The 16,127-nt window shown below is 46.4% G+C and overlaps 1 protein-coding gene and 1 long non-coding RNA gene across 4 annotated transcripts; one reads left to right on the top strand and one right to left on the bottom strand.

Moving 5' to 3' along the window:
* The first annotated feature begins 1,226 nt into the window (after positions 1 to 1,226).
* MRPS33 (mitochondrial ribosomal protein S33) lies at positions 1,227 to 10,956 on the top strand. Of its 3 annotated transcripts, none has more exons than XM_007532083.3 (3): positions 1,227 to 1,287; positions 6,782 to 7,018; positions 10,514 to 10,956. In XM_007532083.3, the coding sequence occupies exons 2-3, from the start codon at positions 6,804 to 6,806 to the stop codon at positions 10,617 to 10,619; spliced, it is 321 nt and encodes a 106-aa protein (XP_007532145.1). In that variant the 5' UTR covers positions 1,227 to 1,287; positions 6,782 to 6,803; the 3' UTR covers positions 10,620 to 10,956. The 3 variants fall into 3 exon arrangements, with proteins under 3 accessions (XP_007532145.1, XP_060052696.1, XP_060052694.1); XM_060196713.1 differs by having other exon boundaries at positions 1,278 to 1,415; XM_060196711.1 differs by lacking the exon at positions 1,227 to 1,287 and adding an exon at positions 3,467 to 3,579.
* Positions 3,573 to 6,875, bottom strand: LOC132539944 (uncharacterized). Its single transcript, XR_009551246.1, has 2 exons — positions 6,756 to 6,875; positions 3,573 to 3,892 (listed from the first exon to the last, which is right to left on the bottom strand). It is a non-coding gene; the product is annotated as an uncharacterized LOC132539944 (long non-coding RNA).
* Positions 10,957 to 16,127: the final 5,171 nt, after the last annotated feature.

The raw sequence follows: 16,127 nt of genomic DNA, 5'->3' as shown, positions 1-16,127 counted from the left end.
CTTATAACTATCTTTTTTTGTTGTTGTTAATTTTTTTAATTTTATTTATTCCCTTTTGTTGCCCTTGTTGTTTTTTTTATTGTTGTAGTTATTATTGTTGTTGTCGTTGTTGGATGGGACAGAGAGAAATGGAGAGAGGAGGGGAAGACAGAGAGGAGGAGAGAAAGATAGTCACCTGCAGACCTGCTTCACCGCCTTGTGAAGCGACTCCCCTGCAGGTGGGGAGCCGGGTTCGAACCGGGATCCTTATGCCGGTCCTTGTGCTTTGCGCCACCTACGCTTAACCCGCTGCGCTACAGCCCGACTTCCTACTTATAACTATCTTATAAAGGAAAACCACCAGTTGCTTTTGTTCTCCCTGGTCTAAGCTTTTAGGAGACTTAGTATTTCAAAGAACAAGTCATTATTAAAAAATGTATTAACAGTTGAGTCACTGTTAAATTTCAATCTGAGGGGGTAGGGCGATAGCGCAGTGGGTTAAGCGCACGTGGCGCAAAGCGCAGGGACCGCGTAAGGATCCCGGTTCGAGCCCCCGGCTCCCCACCTGCAGGGGAGTCGCTTCACAGGCGGTGAAGCAGGTCTGCAGGTGTCTGTCTTTCTCTCCCCCTCTCTCTGTCTTCCCCTCCTCTCTCCATTTCTCTCTGTCCTATCCAACAACAAAGCAACGTCAACAATGGCAATAATAACCGCAACGAGGCTGCAACAACTAGGGCAACAAAAAGGGGGGAAAATGGCCTCCAGGAGCGGTGGATTCATGGTGCAGGCACCGAGCCCAGCAATAACCCTGGAGGGAAAAAAAAAAAAAAATTCAATCTGGTTACTAATTTGAAGTCTTAGACGCTTAGATTGAAGGAACCACATACTCAGAGCTATGGTCTATGCAACAAAAAGTTTGAGACATTCGATCCATTTTTCTGGATCGAATAAATGGAATAGTAATCTGTGAGACTATAAATTAATAGGAATTTGCTTTGACAATTCTGGAAGCCAGACCTTCCACCTTCTGCACCCCATAACGACCCTGGGTCCATGCTCCCAGAGGGTTAAAGAATAGGAAAACCCGCCCTGTTTTCTCAAGACCTAAAGCCCTCTCTACCCAGCCACAGGCGCCCCCCACATTGCGCAGTCGCCAGGTGTGCTCTCGGAGGCTGCGAGAGAGGGCGCCAGTAGTCCCGGATCATTCCTGACAGCGCCCCTCTGGCCTATGCACTTCCGGTTCTCTACTGCTCTGGGACTGGGAGGCGGAACTTCCGGGGAGGGGGCGCAACGGAGGAAGGTCGCCTGTAGGTGAGGGTTATAGGTGTCTTTGGGGAGTCCAAGGCGAGACGGGGCTGCGATTGGCGTGAGCCTCAGGGGCTGGGGGTTGAGGCGGGAGGGCCTTCCCCGCCTTGGGGGAGTCGCCGAGGGTCGGACGGGTGAGACGTGGCCTTGCTCTGCGTGCGCGCGTGGGAGATCAGTGGTCAGTGCCGCCTGGCTGTCCGCCACCGCCACCGCCACCTCCACCCCATGCGTCCTGGCTGGCGGCCTCCGAGGCTGTGTCCCCGCTCCCCGGAGAGCCCTTTGCAGCGCTGTCCCCACGGCTGTGCGAGCCAACACGTGTGAGCCGGGGGGCGGCCACCGGCCTGCGGGGTGGGTGACCCGCAGCCCCGGGACGCGGCCGGCTGGCACCCCCGATCCTCACTGTCAACACAGAAAAGCCCGGGGCCTGCAGGCGATGCGGTGGACGACGGCCTCGGGCAAGGGGGCCTGAATTGCATCTCCCACATCCCATGTTCGGGGTGGTGCTCTGCTTCTCTCTTTTCCTACTCCCTCCACCCCCATTAATTCATTTTAAAACTTTTTTTTAAGGACATAGGAAAAGGCAAACAGACTGTCCACAAACGCAGTGGGGCCATTGGCAGAGAAGGGTTCCCACCAGGTGTTCCCCAAAGCTCTCGCCACAAACCAGTGGTATCTGAGAAATGGGAGAAAATTGCCCAGCAGAATTGTCACTCTGCCACACAGGGAAGCATGGCTGCTTACAGTTGTTTCTTTTTTTTTGTTTTGTTTTTGTTTTGCCGCCAGGGTTATCGCTTGGGGCTCGGTGCCTGCACTATGAACCCACTGTTGCTGGAGGCAGTTTGTTTTTTTCCCCCCCATTTTGTTGCCCTCATTGTTCCCTTGCTGTTGTTGGATAGGATAGTAAAGAGAGAAAGGCCCACAGACCTGCTTCACCACTTGTGAAGTGACCCCCCTGCAGGGGCAGCCGGGATCCTTACTTGGTCCTTGCGCTTTGCTCCAGGTGAGCTGAACCCACGCTACCGCCCAGCCCCCTGCTGCTGTCACTTTTTTTTTTGTTTTTTAAAGCAGATGTGTTTTATTGACAATCAGTCTATGTCATTAGTTCACAGGACACTCACAAGGTCACTCTAAGTATGACACAAAGTTAATTTACAGTTCAGTGATCTACATGGAAATATATTATGGCATATACATATTCTCATTCTAGAAAGACTATTTTCTTTTTTTAATATTTTAATTTACTTATTCCCTTTTATTGCCCTTGTTGTTTTATTGTTGTAGTTATTGTTGTTGTTGGATAGGACAGAGAGAAGTGGAGAGAGGAGGGGGAAGACAGAGTGAGGGAGAGAAAGACAGACACCTGCAGACCTGCTTCACCGCTTGTAAAGCTACTTCCCTGCAGGTGGGGAGCCGGGGCTTGAACCGGGAGGGGCTTGAACCGGGATCCTTAACGCCGGTCCTTGCGCTTTGTGCCTCCTGCACTTAACCCGCTGCGCTACAGCCCCGCTCCCTGCTGTCACTTTTAAACGAACTTCCAAGGGGCTACAGACACGGAGGCACATTCAGGTTAAGGACTCCTGCAGTTTTCTCTGAGGAAGACGGGAAACCTGATACAGATCCAATTACTGAAATAAGCCTGACCTTTTGGGTGCACCACACCCACCAGAAAGAAAATCAAAGGGACTTTGCTCCTGTTTTGCCGACGTAAAATTAAGGAAACTTCCTTCTGTGGGCTTGTATTTTGCACCAGCACATTTAAGTGATTCAGTTTTACTTCCCTTATACAGCTCCTGCTAACTTTTCTTCATGGTAACTGTTTTCTTTAGGTCCACATTTCAAGAAAAGTGACATTTTTCAGTGACTTTATACTCATTAGAATGGTTTCATATAAACGGGCCAGGTGGTCTCTGATAGAGCACACACATTACGGTGTATAGGAACTCAGGTTCAAGCCCAGTTTCCCACCTGCAGGAAGGGGTCGCCAGGAGTGGGGAAGCAGTGTTGCAGGTGTCTTGTCTCATCCACTCTGCCTCCATCTCTCCTCTCAGTTATTTGCCTTTTGCTTTAATGTCTTTACCAGGGTCGTCATTTTTTGTCTGTTTTCCCAATGCCATTATAGCAAGCAAAGCGAAGTTGACTAGGTAGGGTACAGCTTGCTTTTAGATGTTTTTTGATCTGATTTTAGAAAAAGACTGCTTTAAGAGTGGAAGGAAAAGACTGTGAAAAGAAGCTTTGCGTAACTTCTTGGGAAACTTCTAAGCACTTGAAGAGCCACAAGAGGTCTATAGCACTGATTTGGTACTAATTTTGATATACATTAAGCCCGTGTCTTTTTATTGTTGTTGTCATAAATAAAATCTTTAATCCCAGGCCACCCACAGTTACATGATGTAGCAGGGTTGGGAGAGAGTGCAGAAGGGAAAAGAGAAATGTCTGAAAGAGCAAGCTTGTCCCCTTGTCCTCAGGGTGAGGTGGGCAGGGAGGCCCGAGCCCTGGAGGTCTGACAGCTCTCCCACTGCTGGCCTTCAGGTGGCGCTGTTGGCCCAAGATCACTCGGTGTTCTGCCTACTGGGCGGTTTGAGACTGCACTTGGTTTCAGTTCAGCTCTTTTCTGTGGGTTTTGAAATGGAGATATGAACAGTTTCTTAGTTTAAGCTGGTCTATTTCTTGAAAGAACTATTTTTAAATTTACTTGGCATCACACCTCCTTAGGAAGGTAGCTTTCGTTTTTTAAATGTTTATTTTAATTATTACCTGTATTTATTGGATAGAGACAGTCAGAAATCAAGAGAGAAGAGGGAGCTGGAAAGGAAGACAGAGACACCTGCAGCCCTGCTTAACCATTTGTGGAGTTTTCCCCTGCAGTTGCGGACTGGGGGCTTGAACCCGGGTCCTTGGGCATTGTAACATGTGCACTCAACCAGGTGCACCAACAACACCCAGCCCCAGTTATTTTGGGTTTTTTTTAAATACTTTTTTTAAATATTTGTTTATTTTCCCTTTTGTTGCCCTTGTTTTTATTGTAGTTATTGAGGTTGTCGTTGTTGGATAGGACAGAGAGAAATGGAGAGAGGAGGGAAAGACGGGGGGGGGGGATAGACACCTGCAGACTCCCCTGCAGGTGGGGAGCAGTATGTGGGGGGGCCTTGAACCGGGATCCTTATGTTGTTCCTTGCACTTTGCGCCACCTGCATTTAACCCACTGCACTACCGCCCAACTCCCTATTTTGGTTTTTATAAAACTAGTATGAAGAATTTAAAATCGAGGCACTGGGCGGTGGCTTGCCCAGTAAACACGTTACCAGGTGCAAAGACCCGGGTTCAAGCCCCTGCTCCCCACCTGTAGCGGGGACACAGTGAAGCAGGTTGCAGGTGTCTTTCTCCTCTGTTTTCCATTCCCCTCTCAGTTTCTCTTTGTCCTATTTTCTAAAAATAGAAAAATAAGGAGTAAAATGGCCACTGGGAGTGGTGGATTTATAGTGCCACCACTGAGTGCCAGTGATAACCCTGGTGGCAATAAATTAAAAAAAAAAAAAGTGTTTTTCTGTTTAGAGTGACTCCACAGCCAACACCCCTCCTTCCTGCAGGGTATCAAAGATCCTCATCTCACCACGATTTCACATAAACTGATATATTCTGCCATCAGTAATCCTTACTTCCAGCTGGAATGGGATGACATTGTTATCCCCCCAGTAACACCCGTGGTTGTTATGTGTCACTAATACTGTTTATTGTATGTGCTGCACTAGGAAGTGCACAACAGCATTTAACAGCTTCCAGTTACAGTTTGTGGGTTTTTTGGTTTTTTTTTTTAATTCTATAAACTTAGAGGGAAAGGAGATAGGGGGAAGCAGAGAGGAGATACCAGAACTCCTCTCTACTCTCCATGGAGTTCCCTGTGCTGGGACTTGAACCTGGGGCCCCACACATGCATATGCTTTATCCATTTGACTATCTCCCAGTCTCTCTGTTTACATCTGTAACGGACCCCCTCTTTACCAGTCACCACTGGGGCTCCACACCCACGTGATTTCCACTGTTTCCAGCGGACTCTGATTTTAAGAGGAAAAAAGAGAGACACGATGAGGGGCCAGGCAGTAGTGCACCAGGCTAAGCCATAGTATGACGTGCAAGGATCCCAGTTCGAGCCCCCGGCTCCCCATCTGTGGGGGGGAGGGGTCGCATAGTAAGCTGAGAAGAAGGTCTGTCTTTCCCCCTTGTCTTTCCCTCCTCACTGTCTTATCCAGTAACAACAACGATGGAAAAAAGATGCCCACGAAAAGCAGTGGATTCGTAGTGCAGGCACTGAATCCCAGTGATAAGCTTGGAGGCAAAAAATAAAAAGACACCATAGAAAGCACCACTCCAGTACTCAGGAAGCTTCCCCGTGTGGTGGCCAGGGCTTGAGTAAGTCCTCGTGCTTTAGGTAAGATGTATGCTCTATCCAGTGAGCTACCTCCCGGGCCCTGTAGTTACTCACTGTATGTGAGCTGTAGCGGCTGCATATCCCATGTCATTCTTAGACCTATTTCAACAGTCTGTGCCTCTGAAGAAAACATTACTGTTTTCAGCTAATGAGAACTCAGCTCATTTGTATTGAAGCAAGATACAGAAGATGGAAAATAAGATGAGAGATGAGTGCCACCACAATGATAAGTGCCTTCTGCTCAGGAATAACGTGCATCTTTTTGAGCACTTGAGTTGATTTCTGTAAGACTACTAGCTCTTGTTTGTTTTTCCCAACTGACTCCCCAGTCCCTGGGCAGAATCCAATCCAGCAACCTAGAGGCTAAATGACCTCATAACTCATTAGCAGTTCTCAGAACCATCTGGAGCCCTTGAGGAGAACAGCGTTCAAAGGGTTGATAATAAAGACAACAGCATAATTATTTCTCTGTCATGATTAAACCTTTAGATGGCAAGCAGTCAGCATATTTCTCTTGCAGATTGCTTAGGTGGATGTTTTCTGACAGCATAATCACAGCACTGCGGTAGGATAACTTGTTTGCCTGTCCTCTTCATCTCATCTGCAAATAGGTGAACTAGCAGCAAATAACCTAATGGGTCACAAAATAGTTCAATGTGGGAAGAACAGGACAGCAAGGGAGTAATGGCACCTGCCTGTCAGATGTCAAGATTGCAGATGCTGAGGAGGCCGAGGAAACAACCCGACCTGCTCCAGCACGGGACGTGCAGGCCCAGAGCTGAGGAGGCTGCAGGTTCAATTCCCAGCACCATCTTAGGCCAGATCGGAGCCACACTCAGACCTTTCTTCCTCCTCCCATTATCTCTCTCACAGTGGGTTTGGTTTTTGTTTAAAGAAAGAAATAGTCACACATGGGACAGAAGCAGGCATTTTAACTAGGTTTTCCCAACCACAGGGCAGACCCTGCCAGCAGTATAGACTGGCTCACATCAGCTTGCCGTGCTGTCCCCTTCGGAAGTGTTCATTAGGTGATCTGCGCATTGCTAACCTGAGTGTGTTTCTCATTTTCTGTAGGCTCCCTCCTGCTGCTCGAGAAATGTCTTCGCTTTCAGAATATGCTTTGCGCATGAGTCGCCTGAGTGCCCGGCTGTTTGGGGAAGTCAGCAGGCCTACTGATTCCAAGTCCATCAGAGTGGTGAAGCTGTTCAGTGAGCAGCCTTTGGCCAAGCGGAAGGAGACGTACGACTGGTATCCAAATCACAACACTTACTTTGCACTCATGGGGACACTGCGGCTTTTAGGGCTCTACAGGTAATAACACAGACAAAACCGTCTCCAACATAATGTGTGGCCTGTAAGAGTTTCAAAAGATTGTTTCTTTAATGAGAGAAAAGGAGAGAACCAGAGCATCGGTCATTCTACATGTGTGGTGTCAGGATTTGACTTGGGACCTCATACTTATGAGTCCTCTGCTCTGCCTCTGGGCCACCTCCTCTGGCCCGAAGATCTTTTTTTTTTTTTTTAATAGGCCAAAGGGGGAAATGTCATTTTATTAATATTTTATGTCTCTTATAAAAGTACCCCAAATAGTTTTGTTTGTTTTTACTTATTTACAAAGGAGTTTTTGGTTGTATTTTGTTTTTATTAATAGTAGGTCACAAGATTGTAAGATTATAATGCGCACTTCCACACCACACCCACCACCAACATGCCCAGATAGCTTAAAAGGTTCCTTTGGAGGCTAGGGAAAGGGAACTTTCTCCTGAAGCGCTCACAGTGGGTGCACACACATGCAGCATACGCTGTGTGAGTAGCGTTGGCTTGATGCTGAGAGAGGTGTTTGCTGACCCATCTGAGAGCACTGCAGAAGCAGACAGGAAGAGCGAGCCAGACAGCAAGGAGGAAAGACCTCCACCGCCCAGGGTGCTGGGTCAGCGGGCTCCTCCTGGTCAGGAGAGAGAGCTCTGCCCACAGGCCATCTGCTCGCCAGTGTTGCCGGAGGTCTCATTTCCTCCTACCCTCCTTGGCATCTTCTAGCTTATAAAGGAATCTGGCTCAAACAAGCTAGAGTTCACCTTTAAGAGCAAGATGTAGACACACGGGTTCTCACCACCCTGTACTTGCATATCTGCGTGTGTACAGCAAGGGGCTGTTTAACACTGACCTCTGTACAGCAAGGTTTAACACAGGTATGATGGCTCGCTTTCCAAAGTGTTTTAACTGAGGCCAGGCAGTGGCACACACCATGTAGAGCGCATCTGTTACCGTGCTATAAGAATGGTGTTCAAGCCCCGGGTCCCCACTTTGAGGGGAGAAGCTTCACTAGAGGTGCAGCAAGCCTGCATGTGTCTCTCCCTCTCGGTCTTCCCCTATCTATCTCTGCCCAGAAAGAAATGGCCACCGGGAATAGTGGCTTCATGGTACAGGCACTAAAACCCCAGTGACAGACACTCTGGTGGCTACTGGCAATTAAAAACATTTTTAATTTTACAAACTAATACACATTCATTAGAAAATAATTCACTGTGCATAGCTATTAAAATACCTTTTTTTTTTTTTTTTTTTTGCTTGTTTAATCAGAGCTCCCTTTGGTCAACAATACAAAACTTAATTTGGGATTGTTCATTCTGATAATGCTAAAATTAAGAGTTCATTCTGGATAGCCAGAGACTGTTGCATTCATTTACACATGACTATTTTTTTTTTTTTTTTTTGGCCACCAGAGTTTTCACTGGGGCTCCATGCCTACATGATTCTACCACTTTTGTGGATTCTTTTCTTCTTTAGACAGAGACCACAGCACTGCTCCACCTCTTTTGGAGTTTCCCCCACTGACATGTTGTTTGCATGTGGTGGCCAGGGACTGGGACCCAGGTCCTCCTCACACATGATACTGGGCAAACTATGCCCCAGCCCCCAGATAGGCCTTTAAGTGCAGACGCTCAAAATAGCTACCAAAGGAACAGCAGTGGATAAAATTGAATAGATTGCTTTACTTAGTATATTATTAAAGATTATTACCCATGCCATATTTTGCTCCTCTGGAAATACTTTTGGGACTATTTTCTTTACTATTAGTCTGGGCTCAGAAAATGAAATTAATTTTATTACGGCCCCCAATAAAATGGCACTAGAAAACAGGTCTCCAGAGTAGTAGCTGTAACCCATATCAAAATCACAATCGGCTATTCTAATTTACCAGCTTACTGCCACTCTCCATTTCTCAAAAAAGCAAGCTGTGACTATCTTTGAGGATGGGAAAAACACTTCAGTTGCCCATGGAAAAAGGACAATTATGATGATGTATTTAGTCACTCGTGGTAAATAGTGCTTCTGACACAAAGCCTCCTGTGGCATCAGGCAGAATGAAGTTAAAGAGGCCCCAGTAAAAGAAATATTGTGCAAAGTCTTGCAAACAGGGAGAAGCACAGGTTTTCAGGAATAGTACTGAGGCACACAGGTGCTCAGGCTGTGTCTCCACAGACCCCTGCCCATTAAAGGAGTTTTCCTTCTGTCTGGGGGTGAGCTGGGGGGGGGGGGGGGGGAGGATGCAATAGGTAGGTAGCCATGATGATGTTTCCAAGTCGAACATGCTGCAGGGAAGGAATCGGTGGAGCAGGATGAACAGGATCTAGGTTGACGGGACACAGTGTGAAACAGAACAGTCAGGGTGGGTGGCCTTGTTAAGCGGTCAGCGAGGCCTGGGGAAGAGCTTCCAAGGCCGTGCGGACCAAAGGCCTTGAGAAGGGAGTGCAGCCAGAACCTTCCAGGAGGTTGCTAGCCTTGGAGACAAGTGGGGTGGATGCTGAGAGCCAGCCAGGGGAAGACTCCAGCCTTTGCTGTAGGTAAAATGTGAGTCATTGCCAGCAGAGGGGTGACAAGCTCTGATGTTCGTGTTACAGAAGGCTGCCATGTTGAGAATAGGCTCAGTGAATTGGCGAGCGCAGCCAACCCCAGAAAAGCCCACTATTCCTTGTGCTTGTGGAGTGAGCTGGTGTACCCACTATAGCCAGTCTATTCAGAAGCAGTCTGAGGAATGAGAAACTTGGCCCAGCAAACTCCCCTCTTATGTGTAGTTTATACGCCACCGTTAACCACACTTTACAGGAGGACACAACTCCTAAGGGAGGCGTTGATGCGACGTTAGACTCTTAAGTGGGAGAGCCGTGATTGAAGCCCAGGTTCAAGTGGGACCAGAGCCAATATAGTCACACCCTGTCCTGTCCTGTCCTGTCCTGTAGACAGCTGCTCTTAGATTTTAGACCTTTTAATACCACAAGCATAGCCTTCAACTTAGATGCCCATCCACTTGGACAAACGGTCCTGGCTGCCAAAGTCCCTGGAGCTGAGGCTAAAGGTCATTTCCTTTGGCTCCCTTGGAGGCTCCCCCTGCCCTCCCTTCTGTGTGAACAAGTACCCCTACTGTTAAAGCAACTTCCTCCAGGCCTCTCCAAGTTGTAGTTGAAACTACAATGCTCATTCCTGGGACTCTGGGGGTGTCTGCCTACCTCCTCCTCCTCCAGTGCCTAGATTTAGTGTTTGCAGGGAAACATGGAATAAAATGTTAGTGCTGGGTTATAGTTACAGTTTTGTCTGGCAGGTCTGAGGATGTAACTGTTACTATGTCATCATTTCTGTGAGGGGAGACTTACTCAGAAGTGAACTTCTAGAACACAAGCCCTCAGACTCCTGTCTGGTCTGTCTACCAAGCTGATTATTTGTCCAGTAGAAATCACCAGAACGGCCCGAGGGGACAGGGACAGGTTGGCGGACTCAAGGCTAATTATGTTTTCTTTCTCCACCCAGAGATGAGCATCAGGACTTTAGGGATGAGCAGAGGCGCCTGAAGAAGCTTCGTGGAAAGGGAAAGCCGAGGAAAGGGGAGGGGAAAAGAGCAACAAAAAGAAAATAAATGTGGGGCTGTCAGGAGAAAAGGCATCTTCCTCAAGGATGGAGAGCAGAAGGAAACCTACTCAGCTTTCTCTTTTCTGGAAGATTCTAAGCTGCCTGCAAGGAAGGTCGAGTGGAGAAACTTACCATCTCTGGTGACGTCTAAGCTGCCTGAATTAGGACCTGTTTCTTGGACACATTCTAGTTTTGCAAAATCATTTTGGTCGGGTTTTGGAACTTGCTCCCTGTGCCATTCTCCGGAGAGACAAGTGCCTAAGTCATCATTTAATGACTTGTTTTGGAAGGGGAGGCGATGTTGGGGGAATGGCAGAGCAAACTCATTAAATGAGCAACCTATAGTCTCCTCGTTCCTCCCTTCTTGCTTTCCCCACTCCACCAACCCCAAACTCTTTCATCTCTCTGGCTGTGCAGCCTTTGTCTGCACCACCAAGCTCACAAACTTTATGTGTTAACTCTCCACCTCCTCCAGGAGAGCTAATGATAGATTTGGGAGGGACAGGGCTGTGTTTGCTAAATGAGTGGTGAGTGCCTGCTGTATACAAGGTACTGAGGCCAGTAGTAAGTGATGAGTAAGAGACAGTCTCTCCTCATGGAACTCTCAGTGTTGTGGGAGAGACTAACTTGCATAACTATATATATAGTGGCACTAAGTCCTACAAAGGAAGATCCAGACTTCTGAGAGTGTGGCTGCACGAGTGAGCCAATTCTAAAGGATAGCAAGAGGCCCAACCTTATTAGGAAGTTAAAAAAGACCTCCCTTAAGAGATGGGACTTTTAAGAGTCAGGCAGCAGCATACCTGGTGAAGTATAGTATTACCACCAATGCACAAGGACCTGGGTTCAAGCCTCTGGTCCCCACCTACTGGAGGGAAGCTTCACAAAAGATGAAGCAGTACTGCAGGTGTCTCTGTCTCTCTCTCTCTCTCTCCCTCTCTTACCCATCCCTCTCAGTTTCTATCCTGTCAAATAAAGTTTGAAGAAAATCCACAACAGAAAAGATAACACCTAAGCTGAACTGTGAATTAGGCAGAAGAAAGTAAAGGGGAAAGTGAGGCACAGAACATAATTTCCAGAACTGTAATGAAAGAAGAAACTGTCCTGTTAGAGCAATCAAGAAAAGACCACAGACTGATATGCTTGGTTATACATAGAGACCAGGTCAAGAGGGGCTTTGTAACTTCTGTAGAAAGGCTTGGGCTGACTGTACCAGACATCTGAGTGTTATTCCTCTGAGCAGGGTCTGTTATGTATATTTGAGTATCAAGCTAATTATTCTGTTGTGTTCTAGCAATGAGTTTCCACTGAGATTGTGATAGTTTCTCTGAAATTGTTTTTCAAGAATTGTTCTGGTATCTGTAGTACTAGCTAATAAATAATTTTAACTAATTTTTTAAATTATTTATTGCATAGAGACAGCCAGAAACCAAGAGGGAAGAGGGAGATAGAGAAGGAGACACTTGCAGCCCTGCTTCACCACTCATGAAGCAATCCCCCTGCAGGTTGTAACGTGTGTTCAACCAGCTGTGCCACAACCCAGCCCCTTAAACTACATTTTAAAAAAAATTTTATTATGAAAATGAAACACTGGCAAAAACCATAGGATGAGAGGGATACAACTCCACAATTCCTACCACCAGAACTCCGTAACCCTTCCCCTCCCCTGATAACTTTCCTTTTTTTTTTTTTTTTTAATTTCTTTATTGGGGGAATTAATGTTCTGTAGTCAACAGTAAGTATAGTAGTTTGTACATGCATAATATTTCTCAGTTTTCCATATAATAATGCTACCCCCACTAGGTCCTCTGTCATCCATTTCCAGGACCTGTACTCTCCTCCCCCCCCCCCCACACACACCTTTTTTGTGGGCCATTGGCTTGTATGATAGTTTTCCATCCTTTCACTTTGAGTCTTTGTTGAGTTACGTGGGTTTCCTGTAGACAGCATATGGTTGGTTTGTGTTTTCTGATCCATCTTCCTACTCTGCCTTTTAATAGGTGAATTCAGACCATTGACATTTATTGATATCATAGATTGAAGATATTTTAACACCATTCTTATAGATTTTTAGAGTGTTCTGATATATGGCATATTTATGGTGGTCTGTTTATAGGAACTTCTTTCAGGGCAAGCTTGATGATAGTTGATTCTTTCAGTTGTTTGTCTGAGAAGGTTTTTATGCCTCCATTTAGTCTGAATGACAGTCTAGCAGGATACAGTAGTCTTGGTTGAAAGCCTTTCTCATTGAGCACTTGATAGATATCTTGCCATTCTCTTCTGGCCTGTAGTGTTTATATGGAGAATTCTGCTGCTAACCTTATGGGTTTTCCTCTGTAGGTGACTCTGTTTTTCTCTTGCAGCCTTCAGGATCCTCTCTTTATCCTTATTCCTTGCCATTCTAAATAGGATGTGTCTTGGTGTCTTGAAGTCTGGGTTAATTCTGTTTGGGACCCTCTGTTTGGGGCTTCTTGAACCTTTATATCTTTTATGTTGTCTAGACTCGAGAAGTTTTCAGCTATTATGTCCTGAAGAATGCTTTCTTCCCCTCCGTCTCTTTCTTCCTCTGGTAAGCCAATAATGCGTATATTAATTCTTTTGAAGTCATCCCATAGGTCTCTGTTATTGTTTTCAGCATCTCTTAATCTCTTTTTGAGATCTCTTACTTCTTTTTTAGTTGTCTCTAATTCATCCTTGATCTTGCTAATTCTGTTTTCAGCCTCATTTATTCTATTCTCTCTGTCCTCTACTGTTTTCTGGAGTTCATCTATTTTGTTACCCTGTTCTGATACTGTTTTAGTTTGTTCAGTTAGTTGTGTTCTAGAAATAGCTCAGCTATTTCTGCTTTCAGCTCTCTAATGACCTTGAGACAATTAGTGTTTTCTTCCGGAGTCTCATTTGTTATTTCTGATGACAATTCTTTCAAATTCTACTCACTCCTGTGACTATTTCCTTAACTAGCGTTTGGATGTTGACCTCATTGTGCTTCAACCTTTGGGGCACTTTTAGCTGGACTTTTATCCTGGTTCATTTCTCCAATATTTCTTCTTGTTGGTTAAACCATTCTAAATCGTATGTTATGAGGCCCCTCTCTCATTCTCTCCTTAGGCTCCTCTCTGTCCACAAGTCACACATGTTTGTACTTACCGGTGATTTGGTAGCTTCCTGCAGTTCTAGTCCTGTCTTGTGATCCCAGGTGATCTCCTTTGGTATTCCTCAGCTTTCCTATTCTTTATCCCTCTGGGAATATGGAACCAGGGTCATTATGGGATGCAGAAGGTGGAAGATCTGACTTTTGTAATTGCTTCCCCACTGAACATGGACGTTGACTGGTCCCAGCCTGTCTCTCTCTTTCCCTAATGGGGGCAGGGCTTTGAGGAATTGGGGCTCCGGAAAGTCTGGTTGGCATCATGTTAGCATCTGGAACCTGGTGGCTGAAAGAAAAGTTAACATATAGAGCCAAACAAATTGTTGACTAGTCATGAACCTAAAGGATGGAATATTGCAGATGAAGATTTGGGGGTCTCCGTTTTGTAGAGAGCTAGTAGGCCTATTTTATTTATATTCCAAAGGGCCCATGACTATACTAGTTTTTTGTGTGTGTGTTTGTTTGTTTTCCCTAAGCCTGACATCTGGTATGCACATGAATCCAAATTACTGTCTGGTGAGATGGTGTCATGGCTGGAAAAAGGGCTATAAAGTACAATTTTTATAATTCATTTTGGATAGAGACAGAAATTGGGAGGGGGTGAGACAGAGTCGACTGTAGAACTGCTTTACTGCTTTACTGCTTGCAAAGTTTCCTCCGTGCAGGTGGGGACCAGGGTCTTGAACCAGGTCTTTGTGCATAGTAACGGGTGTGCCACCTCCTAGCCCTATCAGAATTGAGGCTGGACATTGGGGAGACCAGAGGCCAGGATCCCATAGTGTTCATGTTTCAGGGTTAAGAAGTAAAACCTCAGACTCCTGCCATTGAATCAGGGGCCTGGAGGTGCATGCACATTCCACATCCCACGGTGGCCATGTTAAGTATGTCTATGACTCCAACCAGAACGCCAACAGCCAAAGTCCTCATTCCATCAGACTGTTGAACAGAAACATCAAAAGCATCTTTGCAGGGGTTAATGTAAGACCACCATAGCATTGTCATGTGATCCTCTGGCCATGGAGTAAGTATCTTGTCCACACCATAAACCCCCTGGTCTGAGGGGTGGAAGTGTTTGTCACGGATGCAGCTTTAGGCCTTCTGCCTCCAGGTCTTATTGACTGAGCTGTTGGTTAGCTTAAGACATCCAGCAGATGCCTGTTGGAGACCAGGAGCTGAATAACCAGAAGGCAGAACACGAGAGACAGCAGGTGCAGCATGCCTCCGGCGCCACACAGATTCTCAGTAATCAGGAAAATAGTTGGAATCTCCAAAGTATCCGTCGGTAACAGGCATTACAATTCAATATCAGGAAGTAGGTATTAAGAATCAGCATAGAGGGGCCTGGCGGTAGCGCAGTGGGTTAAGCGCAAGGACCAGTGTAGGGATCCCGGTTCGAGCCCCCACCTGCAGGAGGGTCGCTTCACAAGTGGTGAAGCGACCCCTCTCTATCTTCCCCTCTCTCCATTTCTCTCTGTCCTGTCCAACAATAACCACAACAACAAGGGCGACAAAAGGAGGAAAATGGCCTCCAGCAGCAGTGGATTCGTAGTGCAGGCACCGAGCCCCAGCAGTTATCCTGGAGGTGCAAAAAAAAAAACAGCGGCAAGAGTCGGGCAGCGCACGTGGCACAAAGTGCAGGGACTGGAGTAAGGATCCCACTTGGAGACCCCGGCTCCCCAACTGCAGGGGAGTCGCTTCACAGGTGGTGAAGCAGGTCTGCAGGTGTCTATCTTTCTCTCCCCCTTTCTTCCCCTCTCTCCACTTCTCTCTGTCCTACCCAACAACAATAACAACAATAATAACTACAACAGTAAAAAACAAGGGCAACAAAAGGGAATAAATGAATATTTATAAAAAATCGGGCTGGATGGTAGCACACTGGGTTAAGCACACATAGTATGAAGCACAAGGATCCTGGTTCGAACCCCCTGCTCCCCACCTGCAAGGGGGGGTCGTTTGGTAAGCAGTGAAACAAGTTTGCAGTTTTCTGTCTTCTTTATCCTCCCCCCTCTCAATTTCCCGCTGTTCTCTCCAACAACGGGAAAAGATGGCTGCTAGGAATAGTTGATTTGTAGTGCAGGCACCGAACCCCAGTGATAGCCCTGGAGACAAAAAGAATCAGGATCTCCAAAATGGCTCTATTTTCAGTACTTTTTTAAATTGGGATTAATGGTTTATAGTAAATACAGTTGTTGGTACATGTGTAAAATTTCTCAGTTTTCTGCAAAACACCCCACACCCTAGAGGATTCCTCCTCCACCATCATGCACCAGGACCTGAGACTTCCCTCTCCCCAGAGTCTTACTTTGGTGCCATACACCAATTAAGTACATTTTTATGGCAAGAAGCAAACACATTTTACCATCT

Source organism: Erinaceus europaeus, chromosome 8, assembly GCF_950295315.1.
Source record: "Erinaceus europaeus chromosome 8, mEriEur2.1, whole genome shotgun sequence".
NCBI lineage: Eukaryota > Metazoa > Chordata > Mammalia > Eulipotyphla > Erinaceidae > Erinaceus > Erinaceus europaeus.
This window is presented reverse-complemented; position numbering and strand designations above follow the sequence as displayed.